The sequence below is a fragment of the Fusarium sambucinum genome, chromosome III (genome assembly GCF_050947815.1).
Source record: "Fusarium sambucinum isolate potato_lamoka chromosome III, whole genome shotgun sequence".
In the NCBI taxonomy this organism is placed as follows: domain Eukaryota; kingdom Fungi; phylum Ascomycota; class Sordariomycetes; order Hypocreales; family Nectriaceae; genus Fusarium; species Fusarium sambucinum.
The window spans coordinates 602-16,483 of record NC_139292.1 but is presented as its reverse complement, the minus strand read 5'-3'; the positions used below and the strand labels follow the sequence as shown (position 1 = coordinate 16,483).

At 46.9% G+C, this 15,882-nt stretch overlaps 4 protein-coding genes across 4 annotated transcripts; 3 read left to right on the top strand and 1 right to left on the bottom strand.

Moving 5' to 3' along the window:
* Window positions 1-6,615: 6,615 nt before the first annotated feature.
* On the top strand, window positions 6,616-8,758 carry FSST1_010152 (fungal specific transcription factor domain-containing protein; the record flags this gene model as incomplete). The annotated part of the gene is made up of 5 exons (XM_083233156.1): window positions 6,616-6,880; window positions 6,938-7,285; window positions 7,351-7,632; window positions 7,690-8,243; window positions 8,294-8,758. 5 exons carry the CDS (start codon window positions 6,616-6,618, stop codon window positions 8,756-8,758), a joined length of 1,914 nt encoding a protein of 637 aa, XP_083079848.1.
* Window positions 8,759-10,557: 1,799 nt separating this feature from the next.
* Window positions 10,558-11,094, bottom strand: FSST1_010151 (uncharacterized protein; the record flags this gene model as incomplete). The annotated part of the gene is made up of 1 exon (XM_083233155.1): window positions 10,558-11,094. The coding sequence occupies one exon, from the start codon at window positions 11,092-11,094 to the stop codon at window positions 10,558-10,560; it is 537 nt and encodes a 178-aa protein (XP_083079847.1).
* A 912-nt stretch (window positions 11,095-12,006) lies between these two features.
* FSST1_010150 (uncharacterized protein) lies at window positions 12,007-13,122 on the top strand (the record flags this gene model as incomplete). Its single annotated transcript, XM_083233153.1, has 4 exons — window positions 12,007-12,114; window positions 12,162-12,397; window positions 12,472-12,818; window positions 12,872-13,122. 4 exons carry the CDS (start codon window positions 12,007-12,009, stop codon window positions 13,120-13,122), a joined length of 942 nt encoding a protein of 313 aa, XP_083079846.1.
* Window positions 13,123-14,567: 1,445 nt separating this feature from the next.
* On the top strand, window positions 14,568-15,486 carry FSST1_010149 (SDR family oxidoreductase; the record flags this gene model as incomplete). The annotated part of the gene is made up of 4 exons (XM_083233152.1): window positions 14,568-14,875; window positions 14,934-15,041; window positions 15,097-15,253; window positions 15,304-15,486. The coding sequence occupies 4 exons, from the start codon at window positions 14,568-14,570 to the stop codon at window positions 15,484-15,486; spliced, it is 756 nt and encodes a 251-aa protein (XP_083079845.1).
* Between the last annotated feature and the right edge of the window lie 396 nt (window positions 15,487-15,882).

Genomic DNA, 15,882 nt, shown 5'->3' with positions numbered 1-15,882 from the left:
AGTGTTGCGGCCTTCCCTGTTTGGCCTAGCGCCACCCTTCTTACCCCCCATCGGCGCTTCCGCCCCTTTTGGCCCCATTATAGAGCAGCCTAACGATCTATTTCTAGACTCGCCTATTCTTTCCTCTCTCTCCTTTTCCTTATCCACCCATCTCACCTACCTTCGCCCCTGTCGACTCTCGCGCTCAGTCTTTTTCCCTCTCGCCTTGCGCATGTAGCACCTGTATGCAGCGCACATGCCAACTTAAGCGTACCGCTTCCGCTCGTATCTCGTTGTCTTTGTGGGGCAAGGTGGAAACGCTCAACCCGACCGGCGACGTCGCTGCGACGGCGCTGATGCGCCTTTCCAAGCTCGCCATTGGTTGTTTTTTTCTCCATACTCCATTGGGCGGAATGTGGGATGTGGGATATGGGATGTGCGATGTGCGAATTTTACTACGGTAGTCTTTGTTCACATGTTTGTCTGCGCTTTCTCCATAGAGACCGGTACGTCTCGCCGACGAAGTATGAATCGTGGGGAGAGGATGATACGCAATTTTCAAGTCTAGGCCTTGCTGTTACGACCCTAGCGGTTACATCACGTGTACCACTTTCCATCTTATCGCAGGAAAGCATGCACACGCTCACGACTGGAACCGTGATCCCAGTTGCTGGATCACAATGCCAACCGTGATCGCAACCACAGGATCATGTCCTCAACCGTGATCATTCAGATAACTTACCACGTATATTAACAACACCCATTAGTACTTTCGTAGACTCTAACTCAACAGCTATCAATACAACTTCTTTACCTCAATACGCCTAACCCGCTCTATTGACTATTAAGAGACGTGACATCTTCGTTATCGCTCAGACTGCATCCTACAATCCTACCAACATACACCCAGTAGGGACTAGTGTATTACCTTGGAAACACCACCCGTCACACTTGCCTTATCCTTCGCATTGCACGCCGTATGGGCGCTGTGAGCGAGGCCCCACTATCAATGGCTTGGCACCCTCATCTGTATCAGGGTATCGGATATATACGATGAGGATATGCGGGAGATGGCCGACGACTTATGCATCACTGTTACTATTCAGGTTCTCATATTAGTCAGTAACACAGGTTGAGCTAGGTTCACCGCAAGGAACCTACGTATGGGAACGGGTAAGGGGGGAGGCACGGCTCAAGAGATCCGAGCGGCTGTCAAGTCGCCCCTTCTCGTATGCCTATGGTACCAATATCAGGTACTGCCTTGACCCCCCTCCATGCCGACCGTTAATTGCGTCATCGCCTTTATCTGGAGACTCATGGTCAAGTTATACTATTATTCCGAAATACCTTGACTTAAGAACCGTCAGGAGCTTGGTTCCTCTGAGGTAGGATTTCCTCCGGCTTCTACCTGTCGGAAGTGTGGACGTTTATGGCACGCCTCCGCGCAAAAGTGCCACCAAAGTCTTGAACCAACAAAGACTGTATAAATCGCTAAGGCAAGGATCGAAAACCTTGACGCTGAATATTCTTACAGGTTGGTTACCTTAACAAGGTGTTGCCCGCGTTAGGTATGCATGAATATGCTACGCGTCAAAAGCTGTCGTGGTGCCGATAAGCAGGTTACGACATACGCAACATTGTACCTGGACTCGACGATCTTGCCCATGTGCCATGGGACGGTCGCTCAGCAGCACTATATAAAGTCGACCTGCCGCACTGGTATATCAAACCGCTTCGTAACCAGCGTTCACAGAACTCCTTCCTCATTTTTATCTTGACAAGCAGACGATACATTGCTCCCAGCTTTCGCATCATGTTCGCGCCTTTGAGCCAGCGTAGTTACAAACCTATCAACCTTGATAATGTTTTCTTCTTCTCCCCCACGACTCCTGGAAAACCCCAGCAGAGCACTCTCAGTCACCTACTCCCTTCACATCAACTCCCTTCGTTACCACCAGTCCCTCCTTCACACTCCCTGCCATCCTCTACCACACAACATCTTCCCCCAAAACCGCCTACCCTCCCGCAAAAGCCGGTTCACTCCATTCATCATCACTCCCCCAAAGATCGTACTATTTCTCTTTGTCTTCCTCCTCCTCCTAGTCTAAAATCCGCACCAACATCACCTCTCTTTCCTCGGGGAAGATTTGGGAGAACAACGCATGAGTTGCTATCCACCCCAAGCTGCATTCCGCTTCCCCATGCTACAAACGCGGATACTTTAACAGCCAGAGTTACTACAGCTCTACCCAAAGCCAGGCCGCCAATCGACAGCCATGGTGCAGGATATCCGGATGTTGGACTTCCCCCCCAACACGTACCTCTCCGAACCCATGACTCACCCAATTCTACGCGCCATAGTTCAGAACCGAGGCAGGGACCGACCAGTGAGTTTTGACAGAGTTTGAATTCTCAAATCGATGCAAAACATAGGGCTAACGAAAGAAACAGTATGCCAACCCCCCTGTAACCCTGGGAATGATCAGAGCAGCCTCAGTCATGTCTCCGTAGTCACGAATGTCTCCAAATCACCGATCCCCCCATCGCCAAATCCCACGTTAGGGAACCCAGCTCCGACTAGTTATAGTAACAGCGTATTTCTCAGAGATCCGTTGCCACCCAGGCCAGCTTTACAAGTTAAAATTCCAGAAACCACAAGGTCAAATACGCCGGTCTTGGCAAACCCCAACAGAACCACAGACCAACTTCTAGAGAGGATAGCAAAGGATCCCGGTAATTCAAATGCTCATAGTCCACCGGAAGAGCAGGTCCAAGCTATGCAACCCAGTACTTTGCCCTCAGGGATCGACAAGACGGCCATAATTGGCCGACCTGACGTCGAAGTCGCAGCGGATCAAGATAGACAATCCAGTTCGTCGCACTACAGCCAAAACATTAATAGTGCCCCTTCCAAAGCCCGCAAGAATGTTTCCGAACAGACATTGCCATCACTCGAGGGAAGCGGCGTTGCGACGTCAAGCAAACCTTCTACCGCTAATCGTCTGCTTGCATGTCGAGACAACGATTACGATGAGCACACCCACTGTCGTAAGCGTTGCCAGTCTGTCGCTGGAATTGACTCCAGGACCAGTGACAGGGGAGCTGCACGAACTGAGCTGAAGCACGCGACGCGGTCGAGTTGCCCGCCACGGAGTCTTGGAGGGGATAGCGGCACCACGTATCACATCCCATATCAGCCTGACGAGAGTCAGCAATCATACGCGGAATTCAAAGAATTCCCTATCCATCAAGCAATACTCAAGTACGTTCGAATTGGAGAAAGAAAGACGTTTTGTGTAACCGGGCGCTGCGAAGAGACCTCACTTCCGTACCTTGCGCCCCATACAACCGACCGCTCACGAATCGAGTTGAGCTTAGCTACCTTTGATATCATATCTAAAAAGGCTGGTAAGCGACGGAAATTATCTTCGCGCAAACCTCGAACTGGCAGGCTATCAGCGAACGGGCCAAGAAAAAGCTGGACTTCATCCGAAGACAGCACAATAGTGACCTTAAAGCAACGCAATGCGGGATGGCCCGAGATCTTTAAGGCCTTACCAGACCGTACCGAAGCAGCCATCAGGGCTAGGTACTTTAGTAAATTAGCGAAGCTTACAGGTCCAACTACCGAGGATCAAGATGAATTTGAGGTCGAAGCATTGCTAGCTCGGCGGAAAGGGTCAAAGAATGAATACCTCGTTCAATGGAAGGGCTACCCGCAAGAAGAGAATTCCTGGGTGGAGCAAGACGACATTAGTACCGAGCTAGTTATTGAGTTTGAAAGGAATCATGCAATGCATGGCGGTCTTTTCAGTGGGATCAGACTGTTGGAACAAGATCATCATGGCAGCGATGAGGCCAAGTACCTAATTGAGTTCCAAGGCAGGCCCAGCCAAGAGAATATGTGGCTGCATAATTCCGAAGTAAGTGACAAATTGATCGCTGAATTCGATAAAATACATAGGGAAAGATGAGAGGGTATGAGATATGAGGTTCATCAATAAAAGCATGAACTTTTCTGTGTGCTCGATGCATACATTCTTTTATGGACTCTCCAAGTCAACTATTGCTGCACACTACTTGTTAGTTGCGAGAATACTTCGTTAGATCTTAAGCTATGTGGTTCAATTTATGTTCAAACTCATCAGTGAATACCTGCACAGAGCAGGGTCTCCCAAACGTATCTAACTCATCAAGGTAAGGCTCACGATAAGTACCAGCTCTTTGCCCGAATCAATTCTACACTTCCGTGCAAAAGTCGCGACATTCTCCAGATCTACCTCAACCGCCTCAATCTCAGGCCCACATTTCAATCATCATATGTTGTAGGGCATTCAACATAGAAACGCACTTCGACGGCTATTTCTTACTGTAAAAGTCGCTGAAATAAGGAAATCCTTCATAGATAGACATTGCAATAAATGCTTAACATTATGGTATAGTTGGTGGTTTTTTCTGACGAGCCTTTAATCGACCGTAGAGACGGCAATTATACCAAGTGGATATTTTATAGACCAGTATGTTTGTATTTCAGAAGGTTATTCTGATGGTACCATAGGGCGAGAGACTTAATAAGGATAAGATCCATCCTCGCAGACGACCCTTAAGATACCCTACCGTATTCCTTATCGCAATTAACTATATAAAACCGTCTAAAATCGTCTCTCTGGACGGGGATAATGACGCTCAATGTAGGGGAGTTATGGCAAGGTATATCAGGGGATATCTGGATGTGTAACTTCAAGAATCAATCGGGAAGGGAGAGACCCTTCAGAATAACAACGTCCGCACCTTCCGATCGAAGACTGTACAAGACTGGCTAAAGAAAAGAGCATAGAGAGGAGGGATTTCCCTTATTACCCTGAACTAGATACCATTAAGAATCTAATGATAATTCTGCAAGAATAGATATATGATACGCTCCGAATCCGCTTCCCACCTGGTTTCTGATGAAGCTTTGAACCTGCTGATCAAAACTGTAATGGTGGCTTGGGAAGGGATTTAAGATGGAAAGCTTAAGAACATGATAAAATCGATGCCTGGCTGACTCTCCGCGTGTGCATTTACAAATGGTTATCATTCCCTGTACTGATGTCTATTATTAAAACTTCCTTTATATTAGTTATACGTAGATTGATATGCTTAGGGAGGGAGCCAGCTACATATTATATTATTATAACTAGATAGACTTGATTCTTCCTTACGAAGTAAAACAAATCATCCACCTAAAGGGAAAGGAGCTCAGAGTTTGATAAGATAATGACCTCGGTTGATATTTATCACCGTCTTATCTCGGTCCTCTTCTACTTACTTAGTAAGTGCTATATAAAGACCTGTTCGACTCACAGATACGCAAGCATTGTAACTCATGGAACTGATTGTAGAGAAAACAGTTAGTATGAGACTGCACCAAAAGTAAAGTTAATAGGCAAGTCCCGAGAACAAGGCATAACTTAGGGCAACATGCATACTCCTTAATTCTTGGACTGTTTCTTCTCGATCGCCATAACGGTACTGGTTTAACCAAAAGTCCCAGTGATATAAACTAGCAAGCGAATTGAATGCTTTACCATAAAATATGAGGTATCGTCCTACAGACATCTTCCACATACAGCCAATAAATTGTACTACACGTTTGTCAGTATGATCTGTTTCTTACAATATTCATGTATTTCTGCACGGCGAGAGACTTTAAAGAGAACACAACAGATAGTTATATATCGTCAATCCTACTTATGTTGCTAGAATACAGCTTTATAGTAGTATAGTACCATAAGAAGCGCGCCTCATGAACCAAGAGTCTTGACAGAACAGGAAATTTCTACAGCCGTTTTACCCGAAGCAAACGAAGTGTAGATAGTTGATAGATAAGGGCGGCCCTACACCTGCAACGATACTGGACAGTGGAAGGCAAGCAGTCTCCCCTGCTCACATCCTTTCTTTCTAATTTTAGGTTAGTCTGGGCCTCGTTTGCTCCGTCAGCTTACAAGTATTTAAAACGCCGCTTCCACCCCCCTTTCCGATCTCGTTGCCGCCTATCAACCGCTATCTGTTTCTTCTCATTGCGCATTCCCTCATCATCACCTCAGGCAAACACTCAGCTTTCCTTAAAGCGACCCATTGCTATTTTTGTACGACGACACTACGTTCAAAGCTCAGGTTTGACGGTGATACCACCAGTATTCTTATATAACCCTCATCTCCTGGCCCGAAGTGCAGAGTGCATCAGGCATCATACCAACGTCAACTTCTTCGTCTCCTTTTTGTATGATCTTCTGATTTAACATGGCTTCATTTTCACTCATGCCAGAGAAGACTAGGGAGAAACGCAGTAAGACATGGACGAGTGCATGATATTCATGCTACGATCAACCTTGACAGGTTTTGGTTGAACCATGCTGACGAGTCAATGCAGCATATACCTTCGTCAACGGTAGGGAGACACATCATAGGCGATGGCATGGTAGGAGATAACACATTCCGCTGTCACATCTTGTATATCTATGCACTAACCTGCAAACCCTAGGTATCCGGGCTTGCGAAGCCTGTCGGAGACGCAAGATCAAGTGCGATGGTGTAAAGACTAATAATTGGCCGTGTTCGTCGTGCACCCGGCGCAAAGTCCATTGCCGGAGAATGAGCAGTCCTCACGGCGCTGGTACCTCAAATGCTTCCACCATTGCGGCTGATGATACGTCAGGTCAGTCTCTGGAGATGCATACGCAGCCTCAAATCGCAATGGCCGAGGAGCCTTCGGAGGCTGCAATACATGATGCTGAGGGCAGCACAAATGAGTTTTGGCAATTAGCTCCCTCCAGGAACTTTATGCAACAAGAAAGCGATACTGCCTTTACCCTTTCACATGTTTTAGGACCATTCGCTATCGATGTTACAGGGACAGGTGAGTCCCACTTTTTCTCACGCGTGCTCCTAGAACTACCCTAATCCTGATACGTAGCTCCATACCTTAGGAGTAACGTAGATACCAGGCAAGGAGAAGTGCCCGTTATCGAAGACTTCGACGAGCACGAGAGTTTACTCCCAATTATAATGCCAACACCTGGCCGGAAGGTTAGTATACCACTCGAGATGATGCCGGACGAAGAAACGGCACTCCGTTACTTTGATCTGTACTTTACACACGTGCACCCCTATGTACCCGTCTTATCCAAGGGGATTTTCTATCAACAATGGTATACCGATAGAGAATCGATATCTCCGCTGATTCTGGAGGCTATCTTTGCCATCAGCGGACGACTAGCGGAGGAGTCGACCAAGGGCCAGCAATGGCTTGCCTTATTTTCCAGTACGTTCCTCCAAACGGCATCAGTTACTGGTGACTGATCATGTAAAGAGCTAACTGTGTTGTAGAACATCTAGATTATTTCATGGACGCTCCAAGGTTGAGCACCCTGCAGGCTCTGCTCATGATACTCAAGGCTCGCGAAGCTGTAACTCGACAAGGATACTACTATCGCTCCTGGACGACAGTCGTTCAGTGCATCCAGATGGGCAAAGATCTGGGCTTGGACGAGCATTTCAAGCATCATCAAGCAGGTCGTCCATGCTCTCACATTCTGCCTGACTGCCGCCTTCGGACACAAATCTGGCGGGTAATATTCGTGTGTGAAGTGATGGTCGGTGCTCCGCAAGGTAATTGATTGGAAAACAAAGGTCGCCGACATAATAGCTGACGAATACGAACTCAAGGTCGGTACGATCACGCTGTCACACATGATTTAAAAGACTTATCTCCACCAACATTCGTATCTCCATCGGGCGACCCTGACTGCTATACCTCATATAATTTCACCTTTCTTGCGCAGGTGGCACGGTCCATCGCTGAGATGAGTGAAGTCCACACAAGACTCCGGAAGCAAAATAATTGCGTTTTCGACCTCGAATCACAGCAAATAGAAGCCAACCTCACTACCTGGTTGGAACATTTACCGCGCAATTTGGTCGTTCCATTTCCATTGGACGGGTCACCCCCTGACATCCCCTCGCACTTCATTGGTAACCTGCATACTTGCTATTACCTAGCCTTGCTTCTCTATCACCGTTACATGCTAGCCTCCCCTAATTCTTTCTATGAGAGTGGGATGTGGAAATACCATGCGAAGATCTGTCATAGCTCTGCCCAAGCTTTATGCCGCCTACAAGAAGCCACTGTGGATAAATTCAGCCTGGCAGGACTTCAGTGCATGCAAGGGGGGCTTGGTTTTTCCGTTTATTGCAGTCTCTCTTGCATAGCCCTTTACTTGGTAAGGAGCCAAATACAGTTATTACGAAATTATACTAACCTGTTATTGAGGACTTGACTACTTCTTCCGACCCGGACTTTAATATGGACGCGAGCAAACACCTTAAAAAACCTATAACACTCGTCGAAGCCATAACTGAGATCTGGCCAATGCCCGAACTCGGAATCTATATCAATAATTTACGAGAAATCTTTCTAAAAGACGAGCAAACGCAATCCGTGCCGAATCTAGGCTTCTCAGATGGGGATTTCCAATTTCCAGGCTATTCCAGTCTGTCAGGAGCCGAATTCTCGTCGTCGGACATCAATCAACCATTGAATGCGTTCTATTCTCAACGACAGAATCACACAAACTACTCCACTATGCCTCCGACCTACTCAGGTGCTATGGACAGAGAGAATGCGCTTGGGAATGTGCCATCGCTCATCATGATGCCACAGGGAGTACCGGTTTCTGGCTTGCCACAGACTAGTTCTTCCGAATCTCCTGAGCTGTTTGTCGCACAGTATCTATGAGCTATGTGGGAATCCTACAAATATGTACACCGTAGAAGATCGTTTACAGGATTCAAGGGGTATGAATAATGGCATATGACGGAATTCCATACGGAGAGTCATAGAGCCGGTCTTATCAGTCAACAATCAATATTTATTCTGGATTCCGATGTATTCTAGAAAGGAAAGGTTGATAGACATCCTGGGTGTCAAATCCCTGCAAAGTCTCTACTGGGACATTCTAGGAACTAGCCGGTATACTTAGAGATACAATTTCCCATGAGCTAAAAATGCCTTGGAGGCAATTTTCACCTCCTAAAATAGATATCAGACCCGCCTATAAAGTAAACATATGTACAGTAAAAATCGAAGTCTGTTGTCCATTTACGCACTCTCTTCAATTTCCAGCGCACGAACCATATGGAGGGGTGTACCGAGTGGCGAACGGTGAGCACTGTCCTCGATGTTTTTATAGCAATTCAGTCATGGTGACGAAAACATAATCAGCCCCATGCAGGAACATAGCACTTGTAAGCCGGCCATACTTTGCCTCGTGCCACTTAAACGGGTCGAGGTGGTTATTATGTATCTCGGTCAAAACAGCAGCATGATGCTTATGGCGCTCTAGAAATAAAACTATAATTACAATGACAGCTTACTGACGCTGGACCCGCACCCCACTGGACTATAGCGTCCATTTCTGAGTGTTGTAAGGAAGGTCAGCATCTGGAGGTAATAAACTATGGATTGATGACAATCTGTCGTGAAGCCGCATCACGCTTTTTAAACATGCATGTCAGCTGTCAGCAAGGGTACATGGATACCGGGCCAATAGCTATGAATTACTGTGGGTCCTAGTAGTTGGAATTGTAGCACCCGATCGCCTGACTTACTCCAGGCTATGAGCTAGGCAGTCCTTGCTGAGGGCTTAATATGAAATGCGTGTCATGGGATGACCACGATAAAAAAAGACTAACCGTGCCGTTTCTCTAAGCCAAGTCCTCAAGTACCAGTCATTATCAAGGGATTATGGTATGGCGGATGGCCAAAAGGATCTGTATCCAAACTCACCATACAAAGATACCCAAAACAACACACCTGGCTCATCGTGGGACATGGTCATCTCAGTTGAGTCAACCTTGTCACTTGCCAACAAGACAGCTCTCGTTCCCAGAGCCTCCCAGACTTGGGCGGGCTATATACAAGTGCACTAATTGGACTAGGCAATCAGATCCCCTTATTCAAACGATGACAAGCGAAACTGCATTGTATGAGCTGGCTAGTTCTGGTGAGAACATGGAACTGAGGCATACAGCTTACTGTGTCGCCATTGTTGCACTTCTGGTCCTCGGCGCTACTTTCTCCGCACTCTGTCCTATAGCCCACATTGTTTTCGTTTTCCTCCCCTCCCTGATACCTCTTTTTTGCCTTTGTTCTACCATCTTGGCGCAGATTGACTTCATCTCTCCTTCCTGCACGACAAACATAGTACTATTTCTAAAACTCGGCCTTGACAACATGTGTGTAGCCAGGTTCATTGATCATTCCATGTGCACCCATCAACAAAGATGACGCCGCGGGCAGAAATACAAGCAATCGAGACAACAGTGAACCCAGACTTTGAGATCTGGTACGCGGGTGATCGAATTTACTAAAGACATAATATGTATTACTGGACTGACTGAGATCACTGAAGCTGTATACTTCTCAGAAATCATACCCCATTCCATCCACTCCTATTATCGAATCTCTCACTGCCCCATCAACTCTGTTTAAATCTTCCGCAGCTAAGTCGATGACGACATGCGAGGCAGCTGTTTCTAACCACTAACCTCCCTTCGAGATCCTTCATGTTCATGTTCGTTGCCCTTAATCTTTCGGGAAGTTGAAGGCGAAACCCGCAGGATCGAGTAAAGTTTAGAGAGAACGCTGCTTCGCGGTACCGATCTTGGTATACCCTCCGCCTTCTGTGGAGTAAAGGACTTTCGACAGTCGGAAACTTTGTTGTCATGATGATTGTCGGCCCCGTTGGCCTCGGTTGGGCGCGATAGCGTCGAGGTCTCCTGGCTAGGTGTTCCAATTCTGTGTGATGGAGCGGCTTCATCACCTTCAGAATAATCGTCGAGGAGATCTGGTTCAGGGTAGTCGACATCGGTAGGAAGCCAGATCGAGGGCAGAGTTGGAGCGTCGGGAGAAACACGGGCTAGATGGCCATACCGGCATCCGCGAGGACTTTCCCACATGCCACCATCACTATCACAGTACGTGTATATCTCCGTATCGGCGTCATACGCAACAGAAATCATGCCATCGGGAAGCCTTTCCTCGGCGGTATCATAACGGGACCAACTAGTCATAGTCACAATACTGTCGAAGGGGGGAAGGGACTCGCAAATGAAAGGGAAGAACTATGGGAATACCAAAACATCCTATTGATCCATGCTTGTAAACATGGGAAATTCATTCCGCCTGGAAGGTTAACTTTGGTGGAGCTACTCCGTACTCGTCCTCTGGACAATTTCAAAAGTCCGTTTCTGTCCGACTTGCATGGCTACGTGTGGGGCCGAGCGGAGCGCTAGCGCTAACCAAGAATGGCTGGATAGGCGTAATAATGTCGAATTGTCCTCTTTGCGTTGTATTATACTGTATACATATATTGAGCGTAGATATAGATAAGCAAGAATTGATGAAGAGGACAAAGGATGTTGATGACACCAGAGAGGCCTTGCTAGTAAACTGCAGAGGACCCCACCCACTCCATTTTCACATTTAATTATAAGTGGCTGAAGAATCGCGGACACTATACTCTTCGCTCTAAACGCTTTACTACCCGATCTAGCATGACAACACGCAAATCCTTTGCGTCATTGCCACGGTCCTAAAGTCCATCGTTAAACTCACACCACTGTGCTAGCCTCATCACCACAGTTGGCTAGCTGAGCCCGCCTTAGTTCGGCCTCTGGTCTTGCGAGCCACTTGCTTCTTCGCCATATGTGATCTTGGTCCAGGGTCATAGTACACTGCTTTTGTACTCCAAGGACGGCCCGTCATTTACTATTGGTCTGACGCAATGGTGGACGATGTGGGAGTATTGTCCATAAATACGAGTGACTAATCGCAGGATACAGATGCCGCTCCCGTCGGTCAAATCCGTATATATCCTCTAGTTTCCTTACAATATCCATATTCTATCTTCTCCGACTTGGGCCCGACGCATAGACTTCCTCCTCCATCTCATTTACCCCGTTATCACACCTCCCCTCTCCAGCATGACTTCCGTCGTTGCGGTCTCTGGTGGAACTGCCAGCCTTGGTCGTGCTATCACCGAAGCCATTGTAGCACTGGGCAAGTACGAGGTCATTGTTCTGTCAAGAAAAGTACGCATTCCACCTCAATGACCATATTCTTTCCTGACCGACCATAGGAAAACCCGGGGCTCGAGAAGACCTTAGGGGTCCGAATTGTACCTGTGGACTATTCCAGCGTGTCTAGCATTATCGAGGTGCTCGAGAAAAACAACATCGATACTCTCGTCTCTGCGATCGGCCTGGGCGGATCGGCGCTTCCAGACGCGGAGCTGCCCCTCATCCAAGCCGCCGAACAGTCGTCTGTCACCAAGAGATTCATTGCCAGCGTATTTGGCGCCACCTACGGGAAGGAGTGAGTGTTTGGATATTCTAATTAGCCACCCTACCCTGCTCGAATAACAACTACTGATATAGATCCACCTCTAGACAATCCTCCTTCTATCCTGCCACGGGGAAGATTCTGTCACGAGAAGAACTAGAAACAACTAAATCGCTAGAGTGGACTGCCGTCTTGAACGGCTTCTTCCTTGATTATTTTGGCATGCCTAAAGTTACTTCATACCTCCAGCCCACTACCCTTGTCCTAGATATTGCAAACAACTCTGTTGGCATTCCCGGTTCTGGGGATGTACCAGTGGTCTTTACACATAGTTTTGATGTTGCAAGGTATACAGCAAGACTGCTAGGCCTAGACAAGTGGGAGAAAGAGTCGTACGTTATCGGCGATAAACTGACCTGGAATGAGTTCCTCAAGCTTGCTGAGGAAGCAAAGGGTATTCCGCTTTTACCCCACAGATCTTCTCTGTTTCCCGACTAACGCCGTTAGGGACTAAATTCAACGTTACGTATGATTCCGTTGAGCAGCTGCGGGAGGGGAAGATAACTGAACTCCCAGCCCATAAGTACGCCTATGACTTTGTCCCCAAGGAGGTGCTTCAATCCATGCTGGCGTACTTTGGCACTATGTTTGAGAATGGCCAATTCGATTTTAAGTCTAAGAAGACACTGAATGATGCTTTTCCTGACATTGAGCCTTTAACGGCTGAAAAGATTCTCGAACAAGGTTGGGGCTCTTGAGATACACGGATCATCTACCAGGGCACGAGAGATCGTCAGATTATTGTTAGTTAGCATTATAACCTGTTTCTTTCTTGGTTTCAGCATCAATGCAGTACCCATTTTGAGTCCGGTAATGTTGTTTGGCCCGTAAACTATTTCAAAGTCGCTCGCTGGAGTTGGAGGCGCGTCTGTCAACGCGTGGGAAGCATGTCTCACACTCTCTGATTCAAACTGGGACGCCGGCTCGCCGGTAGTAGCGACGAAGATGAAGGTGGCTGTGGAAATAAAAAGTTCCGGAAACTTTCAAAGTCCATGTCTCTCGGACCACTAGCATGAAATGGCGTAGACTTTTTGTCGGCAAACTTAAGAGTACCGAGACCGAGACCGAGATCCTGGCCAAGGACGATGCTTGCTATTATTGTGAGCAAAGCACAGACCGCTAGCATTACTTCAGCCCCGTCCAGCCCCCCACAAACATTGTGATGATGCAATTGTCTGAAGATCCTGTGGGACCTAGGTATGTTCAAGGGTAAATACTCAAGCGCTTGACCCAATTGCCTAGATCTTTCAAACCCTTCCGGGACAAAGACTCTTCCAAGACACATAACTTATTCGTCCATAGAGGCTGAATGATATAAGGACAATGAACCAGAATCAAGACATTACTTCCTGGTCAGCTGATTTGGAGGCCCTGTTGATGAACGTCCGACTTACCAGCTTTATTTACTGTGTTTTTACTGCGATTAAGGCAGCGTGTTGTAAATAGTCAAGTTGATATATGGCTTTGCGCAATGCGTCCACAACGCTACTCATTGATTGAGGCATAATGATGGTGATATCAATTGGGCGGTTACATCGAGTGGTGTCTGTGACTTTTTGAGAATTGAACTATGCCACTATTCAGATCATATCCATAGCCAGTTCCCTAGAACAAGGATTTAGAAGTCAAACCCATCCCGTGCTTTTTCCTGTCGATACGAGTAATCTAGAGCTCTGTACCTTAATCTTAAGTGGATAGGGGATAGTGGAAGAATGATCGGGCATCCTGCCGTTAGTAGTAAGTCCGAGCTAAATTAGGCCACCTTCCACTAAATACCTAACTTTAAAAAACTTAAAGTTAATTTGGACTCGTCCATTTCAAATCAGGTGGAGTACTAATAGCTCGCTCTGGTGTTTACGGACTTAGGAAAGTACAAAGCCCGAGTGCGAAGTGCGAGATTAGTCAATACCATGCGATTGAAACTTTCACATAGTTGACTAGTGTTTTTTCTTTGTAATCTATCGCTCTTGAGCTAGTTCCCAAGTCTACAACTAAGACGACTGTGGCAGGATGAAATAGATGCTTTCTATAAGTATCGGATGCAGTGTGTCTCTTTTCTCATTCACAAATCAAATCAACATCTTTCTTACAACATTCACAAACTCACTACTAAAGACTTTTGCATAAATCAAGCTGAAAAAAAATGTCTTCTTACCTCATTACTGGTTGTTCCCGAGGCATCGGCCTTGCGCTTGCCGGTCTACTTGCATCCAAGCCTACTTCCGAAGTTGGCAAGATCTTTGCTGGCGCTCGAAAGGAAACCGACGCATTGAAGAAACTGATCGCAGGGTCTAACGGCCGTGTCGAGTTTGTCCCTATCGAGGTTACGAGTGAGCAGAGTGTGAAGCAAGCCTTCGAAACGGTCAAGAAAGCCCTCGGCAGCAATGGACTGGATGTACTCATCAACAACGCCGGCATCATGAACCACACTAAGGACGGCATTGAGCATATGTGAGTAATGATCATACTTCCAATTGGGTTGCCCTCATGACTAATCTTACACATCTAGGTCTGATCTTGCAGAAACTTACAACATCAACGTTATAGGCGTCCATAACGTCACGAGCACTTTCCTACCGTTGCTGAGGAGAGGAAGCCAGAAGAAGATTATCAATATGTGAGTGTCACAGTTCTGTCTCTGCATCTGCATTGTGTACTGACATACATCGCAGCTCCACCACTCTTGGCTCCATCGGTATGGCCGGCTACTTTATGTTTCAGCCCACGCCTGCCTACAAGGTAGCTAAGGCTGCCCTTAACATGCTTACTGTGCAATATGCACACGAACTCAAAAGCGAAGACTTTACTGTCATTGCTGTTTGCCCAGGTGTAAGTTCTCTTTCATTGCTCTTGCGTCCTGTGACTGACTAGCGAAACAGTGGGTGAAGACTGATCTAGGAAGTCAGGCTGCGCATATCTCTGTCGAACAGAGCGTTAATGGCCTGGTTGACATTATCTTCAACGCTGATGTCAGCAAAACGGGTAGTTTCCAGGTAGTTAAGGTCCCCGGTTTCGAGATTGACGGGCGAGAATTGTACGATGGGTCGAACCGACCTTGGTAAAGCAAAACTTAGAACGCTGGGATAAGCAAAATCTTGGAATTTGGCTGAATACTCCCTTGCACCAAAATCAATGCCAAGGCTTCATCACTCAGAACAGTATCTGATCCCTGCTCCACACGCAAGTATGTCGGCAGTCACAGGGTCTGGATGTAATGTAAAGCCGGTTCTATTTTCTTCTATCCAATACGTATCCTTATATACTCACAACATTATGTTCATTGCTATTTGTAGTCTCATTCCCACTTGTTTTAGGTGCCTTTGCGGTCGGGTCTGTAAATGCGAATACCACGTCTGACGCAGAGGTTAAATCGGATGTGGTGATACTTGTGCTATTACCCTGATCATTTACACAAGTGTTATGAGACCCAACAAAGCAGGATTGATCTCGCATCTCTT